The sequence below is a fragment of the Sminthopsis crassicaudata genome, chromosome 4 (assembly GCF_048593235.1).
Source record: "Sminthopsis crassicaudata isolate SCR6 chromosome 4, ASM4859323v1, whole genome shotgun sequence".
NCBI lineage: Eukaryota > Metazoa > Chordata > Mammalia > Dasyuromorphia > Dasyuridae > Sminthopsis > Sminthopsis crassicaudata.
The window spans coordinates 317,350,335-317,363,411 of record NC_133620.1 but is presented as its reverse complement, the minus strand read 5'-3'; the positions used below and the strand labels follow the sequence as shown (position 1 = coordinate 317,363,411).

The window sequence follows — 13,077 nt, the reverse complement described above, 5'->3', positions numbered from 1 at the left end:
ATACATGAGAGGCAGGAAGGGTTCATAATTCTAAATCATAAGTCCTCACTTAAAAAGACAACTTACTCTGGTAGGCGAGGCACTCATTTGAGGCTTAGATGTTTCTTTCCTTTTCCTTTGATTAGGAATGTCCGCTTTTGATTCTGGTAGAGGAACCTTCTGACTAAGGTCTGTGTGTAAAGGATCAGTTTCCTCCATTTTACATGAAGTCAATTCAGGGAGAGAGCCCCAAGTAGCATCTTTTACCTTGGGCACTTCAACATCTTTCCCTTCTGTGGAAGTGGATCCCAGAGTCTTGACCAAATCAATAGGGCTATGATTTTCCATCTCATTGACTATTTCTAGTCTTCTATCTGACTGACTACTCTCAAGATGTAAATCAACTTCCATCTTTTCCACTGGAGCATCTAAATCTGAAATTACCTTTTCTTTGGTTCCAACCTCCTCTGACTCCATAACAATATTATTGTTGTTGGAACTCTCAATAACCAAAGGAAATGAGGTTTGGTTAGTTCCATTTTGAACATCACTGCAATCAACCAAGGGGTTAGTTAAACCATCCTCTTGAACTTGACTTTCTTGTGGGGTAGTTTTATTATCCACCAATTCAAGGCTTGGAAGAGAATTCAGGCTAGAGAGAGTTGAATGAGACAGGGACAAAGAGTCCAGTTCTTCTAAAGGAAGATGTTGATCCTTCTTCTTTTTCTTCTTTCTATTCTTCTTCTTTGTCTATATGGGGAAAAAAAGAATAAGGTAGGATCGTTGTAATCTTTTCCTCATTTTTAAAATAAAAATATCATTAATAACTCTAGTTACTGATAAATCCAAATCACTGAATGATTTTCTTAAAACCATTAAAATAATGTTCCTAACCAGGGGTTAGACAAATTTTAGGAAAGTCCTCTTTAAGTTGTATGGCTGTCTGTGAAAGAGATGTATAGGATTATTTAAATCCTTTCAAATACTCAAACCTATTGTTTTTTCTTCTTAAAAGTAAAGGAATATACATTTCAAAGGAGCAGTAAGCTCAAAGAACATTTAGTTCAATTCCCTCATTTTATATTAATAAATAAACCATCAAAAATTACTTTCTATAACAGACAAATCAAGAGGAGGCCATGACATAGTAGACAGCAGTGACCTTATAGTTAGTAAGATCTGGGTTCTAAGTTGTGAAAGAATCCGGCCATTTTGGAGAACAATCTGGAACTATGCCCAAAAAGTTATCAAACTGTGCATACCCTTTGATCCAGCAGTGCTACTACTGGGCTTATATCCCAAAGAAATACTAAAGAGGGGAAAGGGACCTGTATGTGCCAAAATGTTTGCGGCAGCTCTTTTCGTAGCGGCTAGAAACTGGAAGATGAATGGATGTCCATCAATTGGAGAATAGTTGGGTAAATTATGGTATATGAAAGCTATGGAATATTATTGCTCTGTAAGAAATGACCAGCAGGATGAATTCAGAAAGCCTTGGAGAGACTTACATCAACTGTTGCTGAGTAAAATGAGCAGAACCAGAAGATCACTGTACACTTCAACAACAATACTGTATGAAGATGTATTCTGATGGAAGTGGATATCTTCAATATAAAAAGATCCAACTCACTTCCAGCTGATCAATGATGGACAGAAACAACTACACCCAGAGAAGGAACACTGGGAATTGAATGTAAAATATTAGCACTACTGTCTATCTACCCAGGTTACTTATACCTTCAGAATCCAATACTTAACGTGCAACAAGAAAATTGGATTTACACACATATATTATATCTAAGTTATACTGTAACACATGTAAAATGTATGGGATTGCCTGTCACCTAGAGGGAGGGAGGGGAAAATCTGGAAAAATGAATACAAGGGATAATGTTATAAAAAAAAATTACTCATGCATATATACTATCAAAAAATATATAATTATAAAATTAATAAAAAAAAAAAAAGACCTGGGTTCTAGTCTTCTAAGTCACTGGGTTTAAATGACAGAATATAGAATCCAGAATCCAGAAAACTCCTAAAAAAAAAACATATAGAATAGTTGCCCATAAACACTAGTAGAGAATGTTTCTTCACCCTCAAATCCCAATATTAGTGAAATTAATGAAACGGCAATATTAAAAAAAAAAATCCAAGGTATTTTCTCTAGCTCTTAAAAACAAAACAACTTATATGTTGTCCCTTAGCAATGATAACTTTTAAAAAGGGTATTAGATGACAACAGAAACCATAAACTTCATACTAAATGCATCTTAAATGGAAAATACTTACATCATTTCATAGCAACATTCATTACCAAAAAAGTATTGGAGCATATTTTTGCATGGCAGAAAACCTAGGTAGTCAGCAAAGGACATTTAATATATTTATTCTTCTTATTTAAAAAAATCAAAAAGAGTCCAAAAGATTATCAAAGAGGAAAATCCTAAAGTCAGAAGAGCTAGACAAATTACAAATCCCTTCTCCTTTCCTAGAGACAAGGATTTCCAAGCAGCTTGTCAAAAGCAAATATTTTGAATCAAATTCCAATGGAATCCAATTAATCGCTTAAATTTATTTCTTATATGCATGAAAAGTTCTAAAATTTATTTCCTTTCATAATGAATAGACCCCAGAGCTCTTGTCTAGTCTTCCTTCTCAGAAGGTAAATTAGAAGAATGAAGAAAGAAGAATTGCCACCATCTCTCCCATGATGGCTTTTAAAATGTAAACTCAACCCAATTAAGTTAACATCTCAGCAGACTTTTTCTTTCTTTCTTTCTTTCTTTCAAATACATTTTACACTTTAAATTCCCATTTCATCCCATTTAATTTCAAAATCAAAAAGTATTTGCAGGGGCAGCTAGGTGGCACAGTGGTTAGAGCGCCAGCCCTGAATTCAGGAGGACCCAAGTTCAAATGTGATCTCAGACACTTAACACTTCCTAGCTGTGTGACTCTGGGCAAATCACTTAATTCCAATTGCCTCAAGGGGGGAAAAAAAGTATTTGCATCTGAGTATTTTACTTATTGTTATTGTTCAGTTATATCTGACTACTCTTGACTCCATTTAGAGTTTTCTTGGCAAAGATACTGTATTATATACCTCTGCCCAAAATGGTAAAAGAAGAGTTTAGAGAAGACAATGATAGATTAAACCCCACCCTAACCCACCACGAAAAAAAAATCACTTCTCTCAGTTTCTCCTCAGTAAAAAAAAAAAAAAGGTATCATATTATAATATTAAGGATTATTATGTCATCATATATTACAATTATATAATAATACTTTATAATATTATTCTAGTAAAGTTTTTTGCAGCCCTGATAAAAAATGATCTCTTTACAATGTGTCACAATGGAATACAATGAGATCACATACCTGTGATTCTCCTGTTTGTATCATCACTTAATATTATTTACAATCACAAGAATAATGGAAACCATAAATTGAAAGAGTTAAAAGGGCTCAAACTATTTATTTGATTCTACCATCTTATCTTCTGAAAGAAAAACCAAGGCTTCAGAGAGGGGAGAGAGGAAAAGTGGTATTTACCCTCTAATCAACTGAAGACACTACTGAAGAAGCACCAGTGTTCAGGGGTACTTTATTTGGAGAAATTCCAAATAGATAATAATACAGGAAGTTAACAGGGGGCAGAATTTCAAGAAGCTAGTTTTTTAATGGGTGTCCATCAGGTATGGCTGTGCTTCAATTAAGATGCATAAGGAAAGGTTAGTAGAAGTTTCCAACTAGGCAAGTTTCCACACTTCTCAACATTTCCAGGATACCCCTGTATTTAGGCAAGGATTAAAGTACCTCATAGATTCAAGAGTAGAAGAAACCTCAAAGTTCACCCAGTCTAACCACTGCATTTTACAGAAAGGAAAACTGAGACGCAAAGAAGTTAAATAACTTGTCTAACATCAGCCTTTTGGTCAACTAACTAGCATTTCTTCAATGTCTACTATGTGCCAGACATTGTGCTAAGGACTAGTAGGCATCAAAGAAGGGATTTGAATCTAAGTCCTCTGACCCCTAAATCCAACATGGTAAAATGAACTTATACATAGGTTTATTTTATTTTGTGCCTACTATATGTACAATCAGGCAACTGAGTGGCACAGGAGACAGAATGCCAGGTTTGAAGCCAGGAAAACTCGTCATGAGTTCAAATCCTGACCCTTACACTTAATCCTCTGTACTTCAGCACCTCGTCTGTACAAAAGAAATGGCAAACCACAGTATTATCTTTACCAAGAAAACCCTAAAATGGAGTCACAGAGAGTAAGGCATAACTGAAAAATGACTGAAGAACAACAACAAATGTATAGTCTCCACAAAAGTTCTCCTCTGATGCTACATTTTGGAAATTATGCCAGCAGAACATGTAATATGGCAGTTTCTCTCAAAATAGAAAAGTTTCAAGCACAGTTCTACCTGAAAACCATCTAATCAAATATGGAGAAGACCAAACAAACCACTAGGTAATGAATTCTATGGCTACAGTGAACCACAAAACAGGAATATAAAAACAGCCATTCACTTTCTGTGCTACCCTTAAATTTAAAAATCCATGTGTTTTGTCCTGAACATTTTGGAGAAGAAGCTATGTGGTACCATCATTAAAGCACTGGACTTGGAAGTCAAGAACACCTGGATTTTAAATCCAATTTCAGATATTAATTAGCTCCAAGACTCTGGACAAGTCACTTAATCATTCCCCTCTGACTCTTGAGTTTATGAGACTCCAATACAATTTCTCAGAAGGTAAGAACTCTGAGAATGTTAAAAATAAAGGCAAATGGAAGCCTAATCTTTCCAATAATTTTGTGTGAAGCCTAATTTGACACATAGAAGGAAGAAGAAAAAGATGCATATTTTAAAAATTAATTTAAAAAATTAAATACCAAAATTGGGAACATAGAAAGTTGTATATAAAACCACTAATCTTCATTTTATGCCATTTATTTTTAAGTACATAATAAATTCCACATATTACTGTCAAAATTGTTCTGCTTCCCAATGCTGCTTTCTAAATTTCCTATTGTTTTCTCTTGCATATTTTAAAAATACTAGAAAGGTATTTTTTGGGGGGTGGGCATCACTTGCCCATACTCTTCCCTCATTCTTCCCCACCTCAATTTAAAAAGGTGAGAAAAAAGAATCTTTGTAATAAATAAGCATAATTAAGCAAAGCAAATCTATACAGTATCATGTTCAAAAATGTCTACCTTATTCTATACGCTGAATCCATTAAGATCTTTTGTCAAATTAATATGCTTTATAAAAAATGCTCTCAAGCTATGATTGGTCATTTCATTGATCAGAGTTCTTAAATCTTTCACAATATCTCAGACTAAACAAGAAAATAAAAGGATAAAAATAATGTTAAAGGCAGGAAGGATGAAGTGTAATCACATGCAAGAAAAAACTTTTCTGACCCCACAGGAAAGGTATGTACAAAAATCACATCTGGGAAACACAAGTCCTTGATAGATATTTATAAAATAAATATATTAGGTCTTTGAGAAGTTTCTTGGAATAAAATAATTGGGATACTAGATATCAGAAAAATGCCAACTCATAAATTTGATTTTTCTTAAAGCACTTACTAAAAGGGGAAATTTTTATTGGGACCATACCCTCTTCAAGAACAGTTGCCTATAAGAGCCGAGAAAAAGATTCAAGGAATTAGAGTAGGAAATGAGAAAATCAAACTATCACTCTTTGCAGATGACATGATGGTATACTTAGAGAACCCCAAAGACTCTGCTAAAAAACTATTAGAAATAATTCAGAATTTTAGCAAAGTTGCAGGATACAAAATAAATCCACATAAATCCTCAGCATTTTTATATATCACCAACAAAATGCAACAGCAAGAGATACAAAGAGAAATTCCATTCCAAACAAATGTTGAGAGTATAAAGTATTTGGGAATCCATCTACCAAAGAATAGTCAGGAATTATATGAGAAAAATTACAAAACACTTGCCACAAAAATAAAGTCAGATTTAAATAATTGGAAAGATATTCAGTGCTCTTGGATAGGCCGAGCAAATATAATAAAGATGACAATACTCCCCAAACTAATCTATTTATTTAATGCTATACCAATCAGACTCCCAAGAAACTATTTTAATGACCTAGAAAAAATAACAACAAAATTCATATGGAAGAATAAAAGGTTGAGAATTGCAAGGGAACTAATGAAAAAAAACTCAGAGGAAGGTGGTCTAAGTGTACCTGATCTAAAGCTATATTATATAGCAGCAGTCACCAAAACCATTTGGTATTGGCTAAGAAATAAACCAGTAGATCAGTGGAACAGATTAGATACAAAGGACAAAAAAGTACATCTATAGCAATCTAGTCTTTGACAAACCCAAAGATACCAACATTAGGGACAAAAATTCATTATTTGGAAAAAAACTGTTGGGAAAACTGGAAATTAGTATGGCAGAAATTAGATATGGATCCACACTTAACACCATATACCAAGATAAGATCAAAATGGGTCAATGATTTAGGCATAAAGAATGAGATCATAAATAGATTAGAGGAACAGAGAATAGTCTACCTCTTAGACCTATGGAGGAGGAAGGAATTTATGACCAGAGGAGAACTAGAGATCATTACTGATCACAAAATAGAACATTTTGATTACATCAAACTAAAAAGTTTCTGTACAAACAATACTAATGCAAATAAGATTAGAAGGGAAGTAACAAATTTGGAAAATATTTTTACAGTTAAAGGTTCTGACAAAGGTCTCATTTCAAAAATATATAGAGAACTGACCCTAATTTATAAGAAATCTAACCATTCTCCAATTGTTAAATGGTCAAAGAATATGAACAGACAATTCTCAGATGATGATATTGAAATTATATCCACTCATATGAAAGAGTGTTCCAAATCACTACTGATCAGAGAAATGCAAATTAAGACAACTCTGAGATACCACTGCACACCTGTCAGATTGGCTAAGATGACAGGAACAAATAATGATGAATGTTGGAGGGGATGTGGGAAAACTGGGACACTGATACATTGTTGGTGGAACTGTGAAAGAATCTGGCCATTCTGGAGAGCAATTTGGAACCATGCCCAAAAAGTTATCAAAGTGTGCATACCCTTTGATCCAGCATTGCTGCTATTGGGCTTATATCTCAAAGAAATACTGAGGAGGGGAAAGGGACCTGTATGTGCCAGAATGTTTATGGCAGCTCTTTTTGTAGTGGCCAGAAACTGGAAGATGAATGGATGTCCATCAATTGGAGAATGGTTGGGTAAATTATGGTATATGAAGGTTATGGAATATTATTGTTCTATAAGAAATGACCAACAGGAGAAATACAGAGAGGCTTGGAGAGACTTACATCAACTGATGCTGTGTGAAATGAATAGAACTAGAAGATCGCTGTACACTTCAATGTTGTATGAAGATGTATTCTGATGGAAGTGGATATCTTCAACATAAAGAAGATCCAACTCACTTCCAGTTGATCAATGATGGACAGAGACAACTACACCCAGAGAAGGAACACTGGGAAGTGAATGTAAATTGTTAGCACTACTGTCTATCTACCCAGGTTACTTATACCTTCGGAATCTAATATTTAATGTGCAACAAGAAAATGGTATTTACACACATGTATTGTATCTAGGTTATATTGTAACACATGTAAAATGTATGGGATTGCCTGTCATCAGGGGGAGGGGGTGGAGGGAAGGAGGGGATAATTTGGAAAAATGAATACAAGTGATAATGCTATTAAAAAATTACTCATGCATTATATATAATGTCAAAAAATTTTATAAATAAATAAAATTTAAACAAAAAAAACAAAAAACAAAAAACAAAACAAAAAGAACAGTTGCCTTCAAAATTATTCCTTTACACAAGGTCAATTATATTAACCAGTTTTATTTAGCAAACCAAATTATCAATTATTATATCAAATTTATTAGAAACAGGAGATGTTACCCATGTGTTTCACTGGATATAAAACAGATGCCCATCAATTTGGGAAATAGAAACAAACTATATGCAAATGGAAAAATGTGCATTGGAAGACTTATATGAACTGATACAAAGTGAAATAAATAGAACCAGGAAAATTACACACAATGGGTATAACAAAATAAAACTGGAAAAAAAATTTTGAAATTGTAATTGCTCTGCTTAGTCAGAAAGATAGAAATATACACCTCTTCCTCATCACCTCCTTTGTAGGGATGAAATCTTATGGAGACAGAATACTATATAAAAAGTGGGTCTTAATTAATGAGCTGGTTGGTTTTGATAAATTGATTTTTTTCTCCTTTTTTATTTAAGTTTCTTTTATTCATTCTATCCTTGGGATAATTCTCTGGGAAAAGGTTTAAGAAGACACATATTAAAAAAATAGGCAATGTAAAAATAAAAAATGTTACTTTTTAAAAGAAAAATTAGACAGCAACGATATGGGGCTTAGTCTTTGAGAATAAGTGAAAAAAAAGCATCAACTTATAGACAAGTAGCAACATAGTCTTTTATAATATATTACCATTAAAGATCAAACTAAATTGGCGCTAAGATGTCAGAACTCATCATGCTCTCCCCCAAAGTACTCCAAATTCCTTTAAATAATGACTAAACAAATTTTAGAGCATTAGAACACACAAAAAGATGGAGTTAAATTTTTTTCCAGCCAAAGACAATTTAAAGGGTTAGTAGGAAAGGTCTGTGACACCAAGGTGGGATTCCAGCATGCTGTCCCAATGCAGGCTACAGAGCAGCACAATTCCAGCAAAGCAAGAATAGGCATATGGACTTCATATCAAGGGTAGGAGTGGACAGTCTTGGCTGTGGCAGCTTCTGGAGGCCTCAGCTCACAGGAAAACTCTTTACTAGCACTGAGGAAGGACTGTATTGCGTTAGCACACTAGATCTTACAGCTACAGAGGGGCAGAGACACCTTAACAGTTCTAGAGCTTGCAGTCAGGTTCCTAATAGGATCTCTGAAAACAGCTGCACAAAACCCCTCAAGTTTGGGACAGTGCATCCTCCACACTGGAAAGAGACTGTTGGACTAAAGACTACTTTAACAAAGATTTAAAAGCTCAGTAATAGCCTAGGAAAATGAGTAGATAACAGAAAAAGATCCTGATCACTGAAAGTTACTATGGGAGAAGCTAGGTGGCGCAGTGGGTAGAGCACCAGCCCTGAAGTCATGAGTTCAAATTTGACCTCAGCACTTGTAACACTTCTTAGGTGTGTGACCCTAGGCAAGTCACTTAACCCCAATTGCTTCAGCAAAAAACAACCAAAAAAGTTACTATGGTGATATCAGGAAGATCAAAACACATTCAGAAGATAAAATCAAAGATCCTACATCCTCCAAGAACAATTAAGAATTGATTTCAGGCCATGAAAATGTTTTAAAAGGATTTTGAAAATCAAGTTAAGAGAGACAAAAAAAAAAAAAAATCAGGAAAAAAAGTGAGAGTGGTACAAAAGAAAATACAAAAAACTAATAAGGAGAAGAATGCCTTAAGAAGCAAAATTGGCCAAATAAAAAAGGAGATACAAAAACTCACTGAGAAAAATAAGTTCTTTAAAATTAGAATTGAGCAAATGGAAGCTAATGACTTTATGAGAAATTAAGATGCAATAAAGTAAATATAAAAGAATGAAAAAATAGAAAAAATCACATGAAATATCTCACTGGAAAAATAAACTGACCTGGGAAATAAATCTAGGAGAGAAAATTTTTAAATTATTGGTCCATCTGAAAGTCATGATTTAAAAAAAGAGCCTAGACATCATGTTTCAAGAAGTTATCGAGGAAAACTGTCCTGGGGCAGCTAGATGGTGTAGTATATAGAGCACCATCCCTGATATCAGGAGGACCTGAATTCAAAGGCTTCAGATGTAGAGGCCGGAACTTTGGAGAAATATATTTGTTTCAAGTAAGCTCAGTGGAGAAGTTTCCCTGTGACCTGGAAACAGCTGCACAAAACCCCTGAAGTTTGGGACAGTGCATCCTCCACACTGGAAAGAGACTGTTGGACTAAAGACTACTTTAACAAAGATTTAAAAGCTCAGTAATAGCCTACGAAAATGAGTAGATAACAGAAAAAGAAAATACACTACTTAATCTAGAAATTATGAAAGATCTGAAAAGGGCTTGCACTCTTTATGGGTCTACATTATCTTATGTTAAGATGATATTAGAGAATTTGGCTTATGAAATTTTAACCCCTAATGAATGGAAATCTATAGCAAGGACATGTTTAGAACCTGGACAAAACTTGTTGTGGCTTAAAACTCTGAAGAATACAAGTCCAATGAAATAGGCAACCTGGAGTTAATATACCAATCATCTTTGATCAACCAGCAGGTTTAGGTCTTTACACAGACATTTTAATGCAGATTAATTACCCTATAGCAGCATCTGAGCAAATTGGAGCTGCTACTATCAAAGCATGGGGCATCTTCCCAGGAAGACAAAATAGAGGGGAAGCCTTCTTGAAAATAGCACAAGGTCCAAATGAAGCCTTTGTTGATTTCATGGGACATCTGCAGACAGCTGTCATAGAAGCTATTGGTGAAAATATAGCAACAGAAATTATGATAAGACAACTTGCTAAAGAAAATGCTAATGAGGTTTGTAGAATAATTATACTAGGACTACACAAGTATACTCCTTTAGAGAAGAGCATAAGATGCTGTGCCACAGTGGACACAAATACCTTTTATACCCAATCTATGATACAGACTTTTCAAGATCAGAACATGAGAATATAGGGTCCCTTTCTTCCAAAGAGACTTGTCAATACTCTCAATATGGTAAAGTAGAGTATCTGAAAGCTCAATGTTGGCAGAGAAGACAGGGTGGGAAAACAAGATCCAAAACTCTATGTCCAAAATGCAACAGAGGCTTCCATTGGACATCAGAATGTAGAATAACTCAAAGAAAGGGGAATTGGGGGCCCAGCTCCAAGGCCCCAGGCAAAAAACACTTGGAGCATGATGGCAGCCAATGTTACACCCAGAGAAGTTTTAGAAGTTCAGTACTCAAACATGATCAATCAGCCAAGAAGCAATCTGATGACAGAAAGAGATTATAATTGGGGAGAATACAGGTTTTATAACCCAATAGAAGGGTAGTGTCCAGTGTGAGCAGCTTCAATATACCACCAGAAGAGATCCAGAAAGCAGTGAATGGAAGGGACCAGATAGGCTAACTGCTTGGGGTAGAGAGTTTGCTTGTATCTCTACAGATGGAGAAGGAGTCAGATGGGTGCCAATGAGCCGTATTCATCTTGTCCATTGGAGAGAGAGAGATGGAGAAGACCCTTGAAACAAAGAAGACCCAGGAAACATCTGATAATTCCATCTCTGACAACGTGTATCACTGAAAGAGCATGGTTGTTATGGTAATTAACTCATGAACATCAAAAATTGTCAATGAGAATTCTACAGGACTTCAAAACCTGTAGGAATCATTGGATTCCCTGAGACAATTTTCTAGTTCCGGCCTTTCCTGGTAATTTGATTTGTGAATTCCTGAGGAAGAGCTTGGGTGCTTGGGAGGAGCAAGCTCATTGGTTGAAGTTGTTCTTCCCAGAATCCCTTGCATTATCCCACGCCCATTCTCTGGGAGGATAAGGAGGGCAGCACTCCAGAGATAGTGAGTCTCTGCTTTAGACCAGGCTTGACGAGGCTCTCTGCAGGAAGGGAAGTCACTTCTCTGGACAACAGTGAACGGCAACTGTCTGGAGACAACAGCACATTACACATGAGACTGTTGTAGTACTTCAAAATCTGCAGGAATCATTGGATTCCCTGACACATGAAGTAATGGACAAAAGATTGATTTTGGACTAGCTCTTGGCTGCTGAAGGAGGGAGGTGTATGTATGATTATTATTTATATATCCTCCTTCTAGGACTTATGGACATGTATAATTCCTCATGTTAATTCACGTTGTTTGTTACATTACTACTAGCCTGTGTTATATTACTATGTGCTTGTGTAATACCTCCCATGCTGATGGATTTATGTATACCTGTTTCAAGTAAGACCCTTCAGTCCAGAGGAAACCCACTAACAATATCTGGTTGGTATTGTCACCTGCCTGAGAAGGAGGGCATGAGCACCTCCTTTTTGGTGTTTACACCTCTCTTCCTGAGAAGTCAGGGAGGGCGTGACCACCTGTGTTCTAAAACAAAAGAAAGCAGGAAATATAGAGGGCAGAACTTTGGAGAAGTATACTTGAAACAAGTATATTTGAAACAAGGTGTTAACTCAGTGGAACTGATGAGATGATTGTTCTCTAGTTCACATGTGTAAGAGACAATAAAGACTTTGGACTCTATTCTTGTCCATTCTAGTGGTGTCTATTCTGCTGAGACCAAGCCCTTCCAGAAGACCTCCAGAAAGTTAGCCCAGACATTACATTCAGACATTAACATTTCCTAGCTGTGTAACCCTGGGGAAGTCACTTAACCCCAATTGCCTAAGCAAAAAAAAAAAAAAAAAAGAAAGAAAGAAAACTATCTTGATATTCTAGAATCATAGAGTAAAATAGAAATTGGAAGAATCTGCTGCTCACTTCCTGAAAGAGATCACAAAATGAAAACTTCCAGGAATATTATAACCAAATACTGGAACTCCCAGGTGAAGGAGAAACTATTGCAAACATCCAGTGGGGGGGGGGGGGGGGAACAAAAAAACAATTCAATTCCAATATAGAGGAGTCATAGTCAGGATAACACATGATTTAGCAGCTTCTATATAGGACCAAAGGCTTAGAATATGATATTCTAGAGAGCAATGAAGCTGGGATTACAATCAAGAATCACTCACCAGCAAAAATGAATATAATCCTTCAAGGAAAAAGAGGGATATTCAATGAAATAGAAGACTTTCAGGCATTCTTGTTGAATAGAAAATCTGATTTTCAAATGCAGGACTCAGGAGAATCACAAAAAGTTAATTAGAAAAATGATATTATAAGGGACTTAAGATATATTTGTTTACATTCCTACATGGAAGGATGATACTTCTAATCCATTAGAATTATGAATAATGTTTCAAATAAA

The 13,077-nt window shown here is 35.4% G+C and overlaps 1 protein-coding gene across 1 annotated transcript in view; it reads right to left on the bottom strand.

Annotated features, from left to right (window-relative positions):
- Positions 1–13,077, bottom strand: part of RNF213 (ring finger protein 213) — a 167,639-nt gene that overhangs the window by 133,553 nt on the left and 21,009 nt on the right. Inside the window, 1 exon segment of the mRNA XM_074260355.1 lies at positions 67–729. Coding sequence (XP_074116456.1) covers positions 67–729 — 663 coding nt within the window.